Source organism: Telopea speciosissima, chromosome 1, assembly GCF_018873765.1.
Source record: "Telopea speciosissima isolate NSW1024214 ecotype Mountain lineage chromosome 1, Tspe_v1, whole genome shotgun sequence".
NCBI classification, from domain to species: Eukaryota; Viridiplantae; Streptophyta; class Magnoliopsida; order Proteales; family Proteaceae; genus Telopea; species Telopea speciosissima.
In genome coordinates this window covers 36,477,394-36,491,851 of record NC_057916.1, presented here as the reverse complement: position 1 = coordinate 36,491,851, position 14,458 = coordinate 36,477,394, and the positions used below count along the sequence as shown (strand labels likewise).

The 14,458-nt window shown below is 39.0% G+C and overlaps 1 protein-coding gene across 2 annotated transcripts; it reads right to left on the bottom strand.

Annotated features, from left to right (window-relative positions):
* Positions 1 to 8,840: 8,840 nt before the first annotated feature.
* On the bottom strand, positions 8,841 to 14,003 carry LOC122670034 (heat shock 70 kDa protein 8-like). 2 transcript variants are annotated; one of them, XM_043866978.1, is made up of 2 exons: positions 13,951 to 14,003; positions 8,841 to 10,772 (listed from the first exon to the last, which is right to left on the bottom strand). In XM_043866978.1, the coding sequence occupies exon 2, from the start codon at positions 10,768 to 10,770 to the stop codon at positions 9,043 to 9,045; it is 1,728 nt and encodes a 575-aa protein (XP_043722913.1). In that variant the 5' UTR covers positions 10,771 to 10,772; positions 13,951 to 14,003; the 3' UTR covers positions 8,841 to 9,042. The 2 variants fall into 2 exon arrangements, with proteins under 2 accessions (XP_043722913.1, XP_043722922.1); XM_043866987.1 differs by lacking the exon at positions 13,951 to 14,003 and adding an exon at positions 12,116 to 12,134.
* Between the last annotated feature and the right edge of the window lie 455 nt (positions 14,004 to 14,458).

The following is a 14,458-nucleotide window of genomic DNA, read 5'->3' as shown; positions in this document are numbered from 1 at the left end:
GGGTAGTATTGTAAATTTAATTCTAATGTTTTAGTACAAGGGAAAAATAGTCCTTTCACACCAATAACTAATAGCAGACTAACATTGTTATTGTAGAGGGGGTGATTTGAGTTTTTTTCAAAAATCAGGGGGTGATCTAAGTTTTGATTGGAAACCAAGGGATGACGTGTAATTTACCCTTTTATCATTTCTATACAACTTGTAATATTTTTTTGTTTATTCTAGATGGAATGTCCTCTATGGAATCTGTGGATAGTCCACCTAGTTTAACTATATGGAAGGATGATGCGGCAGTTCTAAGTTCTAACTATTGGTGCTCGTGTATTGGCCTTTTCTTCAGGTGGCAAAGTGTTCCAAACCTGGCGTATAGTTTTACTTTTCATAAAAGTTCAACTATACCCAACGAACGTTGTATTGCCTTCGCCCGATGGGTTTGTTAGACTAGCAAGAAAATGGGATGGTTGGGAATTGCATTTTACATAAAGTCTAGTGTGGTTTGTCTCTTTTTAGGAAGTTTTATTTTTCTTCTACTCTTTCATAGCTCATTTTGACATGTGAGTAAGGGAATTTGGGGTTGACAAGTCAACAAATTTGAGCTTCACTTGATTTGTCACATGGTAGATATATTTGTCATCTATAAATTGCATATAAGTGTCATCCAGATTAAGTGCTCCCTAATTTTACACCTAATCCATTGATCATAATATGAATAATGTCTAAAAAAAATTAAATAGTAGATCAATGGTTAAATAAGATAGATCTAAGAAAAAAACAAAATAACATAAAAAAAAGTGTGTTTGGGGGTCAAAATTTATCCATAATATTCCAAATTTCTGTTGATATTCACCAGGAAAGAGAAGGGGAGGTGTCTGTTTGAGGTTCTACCATTCTTTTATGCCAAATTTGTTCAATAAGACCGAGTTGAGGCTCACGTTCACGTACGTGAGTGTATGAGAATGGTTCCTGGCTGTTTAGATGGAATTCATCCATGTGAGCCTCACAAAGTGGATTCCATCTGAATAGTTGGGAGCCATTAACGTATGTGAATGTGAGTTGGGCTCAATAAGACTTGGTTGGTGTTTTTACATACTCAAATCACACTGCACACTACCCAAGACTCAAGAAACTTCTGAATCTTCTTAAATGCTATGAAAAACCTTTTTTTTTTGGGCATATCATAAAGGATAACAATAATAAAATAAAATGGGTAAATTATATTTGGGGTGTCTAAACATATAGAGTTGTTATAAAAAAAAAGTCTAAACATATAGAGAAATTATGCTTAAGGTACCTCGCATCTAATATATTATGTTTGAGGTACCTTATTGCAAAATTTCCAATTTTATTTATTCCAGCAGCTCTAGAAACTTCTCCACACCAACGGAAAAATAATTTGACCTATAGAAACGATATATTAAAACGATTTGGTTTATTTTTTACCCTTTGTTTCTCTCTCTTTATCATTGGGGGTAGGTGTTGTGACTGATTTGTCAAAAGAGAGAAAAAAAAAAGGAAATTTACTGTCACGCCCCCATCCCAACAAGGGATAAAATACATTATAAGGGGTGACTAGGATGACGTTTGTCATCCTACTAAGCTGCCAGGATCACTGACACAGTGTCCCAACGCACAGTCATAACTAATATTAAAACAATATAATATCAGAGTGCGGAAAGGAAAATATTACATTCCAAATGATCAATAGTTTTGCGAAAGCGTATAAAATCAATAGTTATAAGATGATCAAAGCCTAAATGATAAATACTGTAGTTAATCTATTTTTCATTACCATCTAATAATGATCAACAAAGGTATAACAGTAAATGTTTATACATGGGCCTACGCCCTAAAATAACAAAAGGGGAACAAGTCCCTAGAATTCCCACGGCCCGTAGGTGCAATCGTCATAAGGACACCCGTCGCCATGTTTCTCAAACACAGTTTCCGGCTCCTCCGTATCTGCATCATAATCTAAAAATTGTGTACACGAGGGGGTTAGCTCTCCACTGAGCCAGTGAGGGGATGGGGATGCACAAACACACAATTCACATAGTCTAATGATGCATGCATATGTTAAGTAAAATTTTCACCTAATATCACAACTAAGTCAGAGGTATATGCTACTGTGACAACTCGGGAGACACTGTGGGTCACTTAATTTATCGCCACAATGAAACCTCAATTGTCACCTGGGACCTACGCCGATTGAAGCCTCCAAGACCACTCAGTGGCAGACCCCTGATAACCAATACTACCATGACTGGCCTCTCCCACCTCCACAGAATCTGGTGTACTGATTATCCAACACCTAAACCCCTGTTGGTAAGGGTCGTAGCATAAGGGTGTAAAATCCTAGCCACAACTACATGCAAGTCCTATCGTCCCGAGAGGTAATCCGGGCGCATCAGCTTTTCATCTGGTTTAGTGCCTGGTTATCAGCACGGCACGGCGCATACAGTTCAACATGACATTCAACATAATTACTTCATAAATGTATATAGTATTCGGGGTTCCGGCACCGGCACCCACCGGCACCGAGACCCATTAAAGTAAAGCATCTCCAATTAACATCATAACATTCATATATAAAAGTATGCAATATACGCAAGCATGCTTAATAATTTATAATGATGACATAATATACAATGCAATAATAATATCAAGCCCAAACAACCAAACCCACTCACAATATGTGTTATGTTCCGATGTTATGAGTTGTCGCCGCAATCAAGTAACATGTCACAAGATGAAAACTTTAAACCTAAATAAAAGTGAAAATAGGGTTAATTAAGTAAAGGGACGGATCCTCAAAAGGTCTCCCATAAATCATTTAAGTATAAGGTTTCAGAGGCAGGGTGGTTTTATGGGTGGTTTCATGCCCAATTCCTACAACCAATGTAAATCCTAGCTAACCAGTGGCTTAGGAAGGTCTCTGCCAAGGGCGGTTGCAGGTGTGGTTTCATGCCCAAATGCTGCAATCACAGGTAAATCCTAGGAAACCAGGGGCTCAGGACAGTCTCAGTCCAGTGCGGTTGCAGGAGTGGTTTCTCAGGAAATGCAACCACACATAAATCCTAGCTTTCCAGGGGCCTTCTCAGGGAGGTAATCTCAGGGTGGTTTCTTGCAGGTCTGAAACCACATGTAAAACCACATACCTGCAGAACCGAAATTGAAAGGTTTCTCACCCGGGATTCCTTTCCCAAGGGGTTTAAAGGTAGGGAGGCTTCAAGAAAGCTTCCTCCTAGGTCCATTAGGGTTCTAAGACCTCATTAGGTCCATGTAATCCCAAGGATTTAAGAGGAAAAACAAAGAGAACCTAATTTAGGACATAATAGGGTAGAAACCCTAAATTTCTCAAATGGAAAGAGATTGCTTAGGCTTAGAGCTTGTAATGGAGTGAAATAACTCCACCATAGTCTAGGTTTAGAGGTTCCATTGATTCCTTGGGTTCCAAGAGAACCCTAGGTCGAATCTCTCCCATTTCCCAAACCCTAAAACCCAAAATAGATGAAGAGAGGTGGGTTTTAATGGCTTACCTTCCCTCAATATAGAAAAGCTCCACGTAGAGGGCTCCACAAGGTGAGGTTCCAAGCCTTCATCCAAGCTTTTCCATTCTTCTTCCTTCTTTTCTCTTTCCTTCTTCCTTCTTTCCTTCTTTCTTCTTTCTTCTTTCTCCTTTCTCTCCTCTTTCTTTCCTCCACGATTTAGGTTAGATGGGAGAAATAAAGAGAAAGAAAGCTTCTCCCCCCCCCTTGTCTTATTTATAGAAAATGGACCTTGGGTCCTTTAAGTTAAATGGGTCATGAGTTAAATGGGTGGATCCAAGATAAATGGATCATTAGGCCAAATGGGTATTTTAAGTTAAATGGGTCAAGAGGGTTTAATGGGTTGACCCATGGTCTTATTTAGGGTAAAGGAATGGGTTAACCCATCTTTGGGTCAAATAGAGTTAGATGGACCCTTAGGTTAAATTGCCACTTAAGCCCAATGGGCCTCTTAAGCTAATGGGCCTGCCCACTAGTTATAATTAAGAAATAACTCAATTAAGAGATGAGCCCACATGATATGGGTATAATTGCTCTTCACGCGTTTCCCCAGGGCAAGTGGGACCCACAAATAGAATATTCCCAACTCAACTAAAATAGTCCGGGCGGTCCAAATCTTGACCCGCACTTCGAGGGCATCGAGGAAAAGGGTAAATAAGTAAAATTAAGGGCTAGAACTTACTATTTCCTTGTCATGATTTGTCCCCCATTTCCCTGAATAGTTTCCTCCATAGGTAAACCCGCACTGTGATCAATAATTTTGTAGCTGGGTTTGACCACCAGTGAGAACAGCTCACCAGCATACGTGGCAGTGATAACCACACGTCACGGGGAAGAAATAATAATTAATTATGATCCGGGGTGCGGGTATAACATTTACACACCATCCCTAAGGTTTGACGAAAGGATATTTTCATCCCTCAGTTTTGGAAAATTCTGCGTACCTCCCTGAGGTTTGCAAACGGTAACAAATAAACCCATTCCGTTAGTTAATGACTAACACTGTTAAAAATTAGACTTGAATTAACAGAATTGCCCTTCTAAGAAGAAAAAAAAAAAAGAAAAGGTGAATGAACAAAAGTACCCTTATAAAGGGGGGAAAAAAAAAAACATAAGGGTTTTGTTTTTTGAAGGGTGGAAGAAAGGGAGGTTGGGGATCCGAGTTGAGGCGTTTGGTTTAGTGGCGGCAGCAGTGGTGAAGGAAGCGTGCTGCTGCTTGTTCTGGTGTTTGCCGGTCGGCCTTCCTTACATCGATTAGGGTTTTGAAAACAACCACAGAGAGAAAGCAAAGCGGAAGACACGGTTGGTCCTTCTTGAGTTACTTCTGACCATGTTTTTCCGATCTGAAAAAATTTTGTTTTTTTTTTCTTTCTTTTCTTTCACTACTCTGGACGTTGAATGCTTTGATCTCTCTTCTCTGATCCGAAACTTTCGGATTCTCCTGTCCTCTCTTGTGAAGAAGGAGAAAGTAGTTGTTTTGTGACGCCATCTTTGATTTCGACGTCAGGCGCTTTTCCTGCACTCTCAACGGGGAGAAAGGGAAGAATTTTTTTTCCTCTTGGGGTTTCTCGCGTACTACATTTTGAGTTTTTCACTGGGGATTCAGTTCAAGTAAATCATTGAGATTGGAATTATCGATGGATCAGAAATCTGTTTTTGGTTGTTGGACCTGCATTTCAGTGATTTGAGTTGATCGAAAATTTTCATTGATTGTGGAAATATCTTTTTCAGTTAAAGGATTTCTTGAATAGCGAAAACCCTAACCCTAAACTCTGAGTTACAGGTATCCCCATCGATTGCTCCATCCATGGTTGCAGTAACATGTGGAACCAAGCTGGACGTGTGATATCTTCTCTTTGCCCCCTTCGATTCTGGTTTCCCTTCCTCTCTGTAAGCCCTTAGTTTTCCTTTCTATTTCTTTTGTTTCTTCAACTGTCATTCTTTATCTCTCCTTCCCTTCTGGTTTCTTCTTTCTTTCTAACCCTTCCTTGCTTCGAACGACACCTACGACAAGTCACAACTGGTCTTCAATATCTCTCCTCCCTATTCCTTTCAATCTGGTTTTTGGGTCGAAGGAAGCCCTCCTCTGTGTGACCAAACCCCAGGAATCTCAACCCCTAATTCCTTCCCAACTGTGAGAATCAAATAAACTTCTGGCTGGTCCTCTTGCTATCGTTGGACCTGAGAATCAAATAAACTTCAACTAGTGATTCGTGTAAAAAAATTCCTTCCATCCACCAACAATGTGTCTTCTTCTTCGTGGACCCATGGATATCTAAGCATTCTGAATACCGTTTTTCTTCTCTCTCTCTCTCTCTCGTCTAGTTTTTCCAATATCTCTCTAGGAGATTTGACACCAAACAAATCCAAGTCCATAACCTGCAACTCATCCTCCCCAATTCGATTGGGGAAGATCAGTTGCAGGTTTGTTTTTTCCTTTGTAAGGGTAATTTTGTCTATTCACCTCTTTTTTTTTTTTGGGTTCTTCTTAGAAGGGCAATTCCGTCAGTTCAAGTCTAATTTTTAACAGTGTTAGTCATGAACTGACGGAATGGACTTATTTGTTATCGTTTGCAAACCTCAGGGGGGTACGAAGAATTTTCCAAAATTGGGGGATGAAAATATCCTTTCGTCAAACTTGAGGGGTGGTATGTGTAAATTTCCCACAGAAAAATCATCAAACATAAGAACGTATAGAATTGAAAATATGAAAAAAAAGAAGATAGTAACCCAAACGTAACATTTAAGAAGCGTGAGACAGCCCAAATAAAATAGTTATGAGAGGAGAAGTATCTAGACGTAATTTTTTATTAACCCATAGGAAAGGGTTTCCTACACTGCACGAATGCAGTTTCAGGTCAATAAGGGAACCTCTTTTGGAATCAGACAAAAGGGGGAAGGGCATTTATGACCTATATCGCCCCCTCACAAGAACAAATGATATGTGTGAGGGGGTGCGCAATGTCATTTTTTAACTGGTGTTATACAAAACTAAGTCCTTTAACCCAAATAAAATAAATCAAACACTCCACTTTTTATACTATATGGACATGCAAAACCACAAAAATTACTTGTTTCAAGTCCCTGCATGTACCATCCTGAAATCTAAACAATTTTGTCTTGCTTCTTTCTTTCCTGCACAAATTAATGTATTGCTACCTCTGTAACAACACGCTTCTTTCATTCAACAAGGAAGGGGATTCTCTCTAGTGCACTCGGTGCGCAGCCGATGGCGTGCAGCAATCGAGCACACATCCCAAATGCTGCCCAACCCTTGGATGCACCTGGGGCACTGGATCGGATCCAAGAAACACCTGAATCTTCTATCTATCAAAATATCAAAAGATTCCAAAAATAAAAACCAAGTCAATGCTAACAATAACAAAGTGATGTTGCTCTCTTTTCTCTTCCCCCCTCCCCCAAACTTCTTTTCCTGTCTCACAGAAGGAGATTGGATGCAATGGCTGTTCATGCTGCTGCATCAGCCATGGCTAATGATGCTATTTTTTTTTTTTTTTTTTGGCTTCTTTGCTCTACTGCTACATAAGAATCTTTATCATGGTACTGATAAATTAGCAAATTTGGATATGGATGCAGATAATCACCATTTTCATTTCCCCTTTGTTATTTTGAAATAAAAAAAAATGATTATTACGTGTTTGTGTTTAAAATTGACAAAGAACAATGATATATCACTAAAATTTCAGTTTACACTTGACATAATTCAATTATCAAAGACAGCACATGCATCAATCATTCGTCATGGGGATTTGGAAAACGGATCTCCATCATCCACTTCTCGAGTATATTCAGTCTCAATGTACCCGGTCATGTTACAATTCGACAGCATTTAATGAAGACGTGCTTAGAAAAATCCAATATCCACCAAAAATGCCAATTATTTCTTAGAACATGCTTACCCAAACCTATCAATCTTGGATCCCGCAAAAGAGGATTTGAGTCCTCTGTAGCGCGACAGGATTTGTAACGTACAATTCGACAGCCAACAGTGCTCGGACACGTAGCCCCCCGCTTGCACGCTACACTCCCTATCGTGCTACAGAGGAGCCTAATGCCGCAAAAGATTGGAAGCTCATCATGTCAAATCAAAACACATCTTCCCGAACGCCTATAAAGATCAAACGAAAATCTTGGGTAAAAAAAGGAAAGAGAAGTTTGGTCTACGCCACACCCCCATGTGTCTCCCTCTGTCTCCTCCTCAAAACAAAAGGGTAGAAATATCTTTTCATATGGAGAGGAGAGAGATAGACTCATGAGAGTGCTAACATAAGCTACACTCTCAGACAAAGTTCTTTTTCCCAAAAAAGAAAAAACTTATCTCTTGACTTTAAAACCAATTTTGGACATAACTGCAATCGAAAAATTCCTTTTGTAACGCTTTTCTCTCTCTCTCTCTCTCTCTCTCTCTCTCCTGCCCTGAAAACTGACTTAAGCATCAAAGACTTACCCCGGTCACCCTCTTATGCTCTCTTTTTTGTGTGCAGATTGACGCATCTGATGGTCTGCGTCATCCTTCAATTTTCACCCGCAACAAACAGGAATTCTGTCTACATGGGAGCAGAAATATGTGTTTGATATAATTAAAATGTACCCTATTATTATTATTATTATTCCATTTTTAATAAGAACATCTTTAGAAGTGCAAGTATATATTAATCCTCGAGGTAAAAATCTGTGCCTTTCCGTTTTAAATAATCCATTATTTCCCGTAATCATGCATTATTCATTCTTAAAGATGCCTAATGTGAGTCGCCAAATTGTGTTCAGAATAATCTCGTGGCAGAAACATTAGCTAGAATGCCTATTCTCAAGCCACCTCTCCAGCCATTCATTGAGAGCGCCAGCGTCGGAGCTGCTGTCACCAGAGAGTCTAGGAGTCCAGCTTAAACCTATCAAGACCCTCATTCACTGCAACTACAGTAGAATTCATGCTATCCACATTTACACATGCTTGTACATGTTTCTTTAAATACAGTTCAGTAAAATTTTACATATCAGTGAGTACCCAGAAAAAACCAGAGAGAAAAAAAGAAAAAAAAAAAAAGAAAGCGAAATAATATCTGCAAATCCAATTTGTTTGATACAATCATAGTTCAGTCAATGTACAGGAACAGTCCGGCATGTCATTGTTGATCATCAAGTTAAGTGGTTAATAATTTGGGCTAAGCAACCCATTGCTGCTATTCACAGGAAAGCTATGACTTGCCTAAGCAATTTTATTCCTGCATAATAGTCAACTGAAGTAATCCACTAGACTATATAGATAACACTTTCGAAGAAGCTGAGATGTCACTGGAAACTAAGAGAAAGAAAAAGGAGATGACCAGCAGAATTACATAAGCAATACTCATAATGAAAGTACACAAATTCTATGAACACTACAGCACACATTGTCCTCCAAGGAGACTTTGCAAGATCACTAATGGATAAAGTCCGAATCAAACAAATCTGACACAGAGGCTTACCAACAATCCCATCAGTGTAGTATCTTCTTCTGTATAGTGTTTAAGTCTAAACTAGACCCATACATCTTAAGCAGTGCTTCAGCACACCAGCCATGGCCACCATCCACAGTAGGCATCCTCACTTCCATAAAGGGTGTTGCAGGATGTTGGCTTGTAGGCAAAATGACCCCAGCATACACTCTTAGCACATTAGAAGCATCAATGTCCATGCACACACTGATCTCTGGAGTCCCTTTAGGTGCTGGCGGAATCCCCACGAGCTTGAAGTAGCCCAGGAGATGGTTGTCTTCCACTCTCTTCCCTTCACCTTCGTAAACAACAATCAGGGCCTCAGTCTGGTTATCTTGTGTTGTGGTAAAAATCAACTCCTTCCTTGCTGGCACTGTGGCGTTCCGATGTATGATAGGTACAAAGCTATTGCCATCGGCCTTGATTCCAAGGCTCTGTGGGGTTACCTGTATAGTCAACAAATCCAAACTCCCCAATGGGTCGCTGATTCCTGATGCCACTGCACCCTCAAGTGCAGCACCACATACGGCGGCTTGCAATGGATCCATCCCTGAGTAAGCATCCATCCTTTTACACATACCCAAAACCAGGTCTCTTATTTTTGGAATACTTGAACACCCACCAACAAGTATGACATCAGTTATGTCTTCCACTTCTACTTTTGCATCAGATAAGCATTCTAGTACAAGCTCCTCACATTTCTTGAACACCTCTTTGTTTACCTCCTCAAATTCAGCACGGTCCAATGTCCTACTTATTTTTGAACCATTCGACAAATTTACCTCAATTGGGACACTCGTCTGAGTGGTCAGCCTGTGGATAGCTTCTTGGATGGCAATCCGAAGCAAGGCGATTGATTTGATTTCATTAATGCCATGGCTTGAAAAAAGAGAGTCGAAATTGGGCAAGAAGTGATGCATTACATTCTGAAGTATATCTTCTCCCCCAATAACACTGCCAGATAAAGCTTTGATCTGAGAAACTCCTCCAGCTGTAGCAGTTACAGCTACATCGCAATACCCAGCACCCATATTGAAAATAAGTGCAATCTTCTCGCTTCCACTCCCCATGTTTTCATGTGCAATCTGCTGCTGTTGTTGAGCATACAGAAGTGCTACAGCTGTTGGTTCAGGCATCAACCTGAGAACATGTAGGCCAGCCATTGCACAGGCTCGCTCAATCCGTGTCACTTGAAACCGACTAAATGACACAGGAATGGTAAGAACAATGTTCCGTATGGCTCGCCTTAACTGAACTTCTGCCATAGCTCTTAATTCTACCAGAAACACTGCAAGGACTTCTTCAGGAGTTGTAGACCTCCAAACATTTTTCACCAAGGCTGCAATAAATGGGCGGGCACCAATATCTAAAGTTTGAACCAGAAAGGGGAGGTTTTTGCTAGCATGAACTACTGGGTCTGTGTCCATTCTACCAACCAAGCGTTTCATATTGAAGATTGCAGAACCTGAGAATATTTCATACTCACTGAGAGCAACATGGTCACTGATACCTCCCGAAGGAATCTCGTCTTTGAAGGTGACGTAGGAACGCATTACCGTCTGGTCTCTAGTATTCTTAAGCAGTTGAACTTCAGATCCATTCCATGCTGCAACACTACATTGTGAAGTTCCAATATCAATTCCAATAGCAATTTCGGTATAAGCAGATGATGGCTTGTCCTCCCCAGATGTTTCACTATCAGATGCAACAGTGTATGCTGGTTCAGCCATTCCTGCGAGAAAAAAATTGATTATGAAATACACTTTTAGTTAACTCACCAAAGGAAAAACACTATAATGACAAGAGGAACATCTCATTTCTAGGCTTAGATGTAGAAAAGCAAAAACAACACACAGGGTTTTCCTTTCTGGTAAGTGGCAACCATTCAAAGAGAGTACGTCAAAAGTTACTTAGAGGTTGGTAGTTTACAAATTAGGTTCTTTCAAGTACTGTTAAATTGTTAGTAACCCTCGCTTGCAATTTGAATTTTCTTTGCAACTGCATAGGGCTGATCTATTTAGTGACATCTTGATATGGAACTCATCCAAAGTACAGTGGAACCAAAATTTGCCACAAAACAAAGAAGAAACTCTAGACTGTCCATAATACTACCACATGCAATTAAACGCTAGTATCGGCTCCAACCATGAGGAATCTATCATGGCATGAGTGAATAAGAGATTTTGTCATGAAACCCAGGAGAAAAAGACGACCACTATAGGATTATGGAGGTCAACACTATAGAATTATGGCAATATGGCCATTGTAAGAAAAAGGCCAACCCACTAAAGGATTATGCCCTCTGTCTCTTTGATAAATCTTTAATTGGGCATAAGTTATCTAATCCATCAACCCCACTGCACATACTAATTTTAGAATTGGAATGGATCCACCATTTCTAAACTCTTTTCAGAACATGTTCCAAATGTATATAGTGTTAATGAGGCATGATACTCCAATTTAACCTAAAGAAGGGTAGAATATTGATTCAACAATGAACCACTCCTTTATTGCTGTAAGGTTTCTTTCCACAAATTGCTAAGAAAGCATCCAATCAAACAAAGTTTCTAGAATGACTTGGAAAAGTTTAAAAGTATGAGAAAAAACAAATACAAAAAACCAGAAATTCAATTAAAAGAAAAGAAAGAAAACCCTGAAATAAAGGCATTTCAAAGAAACCTACGCTAAGCCCAGTCAATTTGAGCACAAGACATGTAATATTAGTAGATAAAATTCCTACAAGTGAATTTGAGATTGGTGGGTTGAGCACGAGAGACCTAATACAGTGTCTTAGCAATAAAATTCGAGTTCCTGAAACAAAATATGAATCAGAAAATAAACATTCAAAACTCTCCTTGCTGGACTTTGGAGCCCTGAAAAAAAGCAGAGTTCAAAAGAGAGGGGAGGAGAAATAGAAGCCATTGGAAATCTCACTAGAATTTTGGGAAGACAGAGAAGTGAGCCAAACTTAAGCTGAAACCTAAGAACATTCCATGTACATGTTTTCTGTAATGAAACATTAACAAATCTATAAAGATGATAAATATAAAACTTGAACAATAGGTTGGCGCACACCTTCTTTTAAGTTGTGGAGCAATAAAAACCTTTAAAATAAGGGGTTAGTGATGAATAACTTCATAAATGACTAGACATTTTAAATCGACAAAGAATGATCATTAGCACAATGATGAAGTACCAAAGAAGAAGAATAAAGAAAGAGAATGAAATTTTTAATCCTCAAAACCAAACTTACAGGTTTTAAGATGATTACTAGAAAGAGCTTGGTGTCTCTCTTTCCCTCTTCTTTTTTTTTAGTGAGCAAGCTTCAATGTCATCTTGAGAGTGGCTTTCCTTCTTGTTGGGAATCAATCTTTGATAAATCATTAGTTTCAATATAGTGCTTTTCCATCCCTTTAGAGGTATTGATTTGTTTCTGAGGGGGTCAAAAGGATAATTTCCTCATGCATTTTTCCCTTTTTAAATTTAGCATACAATGATTAGGAGATGATGATGTCTACACGGAATTCTTAAGCACACACATCATTAAGTTTAGTCCAAAAGAAGATGATTCTTTGGTGTCTGTGATCAACGGTCATAGCAGGATAAAAGGATATGTTAGGGATTAGATGTGTACTTCTCTTATTCTCTTTTTTTTTTTTTTTTTTGTGGAGGGAGGGGTGGTGGTGTTAGGGGTATGCTGTATTGTATCTTATTGCTATGGTGGAAGTGATGTTATTCAAAAGCCTTGCAAACCTATACCTCATTTTGGATAAGATTTGCTGTCATCGTTAAGAGGAAAAAGTTGTTACCACCACAATTGTCTCCTTCCCTATATATAAATCCCTATTTTCTGCGGGTCTGTTTCAGATGTCTCTTTCTTGTACACTTCTGTACATTAATTGGCATCGGGAACCATCTTATAGGAACACATTGGTTCCTTTCCTTTCGTTCTCTGATTTATTTCTTGATTCAAGAAGCTAGTTTTTGAATTGTATTCAATCAGATTCAAAGCTGAAAAGTTCCTCCAGTTACCTAAACGTTATGTAAAGCATATCTGCTGTTCCCTATAATCTAAACCTTCACTACCTGTAATAGATATCCCCAATCTCTTACTTGTGTCATTGATTGGTACCATTTATTTGGGTCTTCCAAAATCCCAACTCCAACTCTCCATCAGATCTAAATTCTGATCTGTGAGAGCGAATCCAAAAACCACCCAGTCAAATCCCCACACTTATTAAGGCCCACAGGCTCAAATAACATTAGGTTTGTACTGCACCAACCTTCCCACTGAAGTCATGTTTCATCAATTTTCGTAACTTATTTCAGAAGATGATTGTTTACAACATTAGAACCTTTCTCTATCTTGAATTCTGACTATCTTGGTAAGTTAGATATCAGTGGACAGCTTACAATTTTCAAGAACAACTCCGATTGGGGAACAATCGATAAAAGTAAGTGACCACCCGAAAAACAAAACCAGGAACTCATTTCATTCAAGCTAACAGGTTCATCAGTTTAACAAAAAAAAATCCATGCTTTCGATGCCTTCACCCACAGCAGATAATACGGAATCAAGTTTTGAACCCCAAAAAAAAATAAAATAAAATAAAATGCTACAAGTTGGATCAGTGGAATAGAACAAAAACCATGCCAGATAAATGATGATCCAATCAAAACAGGTACTAGCCCAGCAAAAATCAAAGATATAAAAAGAAATCCACTAGAACAAGATAAACCCAGTTCTTTTAAATGCTGATTGAGCAGATTATAATTAAAGAAGAAACAAAGCAACTCATAACAACTACTGATGGGAAGTTCAGGAAAAATAAAATGAATCAAAGAATAACAAAAGGCAAAATGCAAACCATTATCAGAAAGGCTAAAGGTAAGAGAGAATAGAAACTTACTGAAGACAGAGGATCAGCAGATTAAGCAATGAAAGGAAATGAAAACAAGAAAGAAAAACAGATAAACTGGTCTCCACTCTCCAGAAGCTCGAGTGTTTGAGTATGAAATATGAGCTGAAACCAAACCCAGTAATAAAAAGTGTCGAGGAAACTCGGAATGGGGAGTTCTAGACCTTCCCAGAGGAGAGACGAACCCTTTTCAGTTTTCTCTTCCCTTCTACCGTTTGAGAAAATTTTGGTCACTGATTTGGAAAGGTTGTTGGTTTTGACCAGTTGGATTAGAATTCGAAGGTCATTTTAGTAAATGAATATTTATAGGCTGGGTTCCAATCTGACAGTGGAGAGAGGACGATCTTTGATAACAACTAGCCACGTAAGACAAAATGATATATTTTTGTAGTGTGAAAACCTGGATGCCTTCCAAGAAGGGTCGGGAACAATGAGGTATCTATTCGCCACGTAGCAAGGGATCCACGTGGCACAAGACCTTTTCGCTTTCGTGTCATGG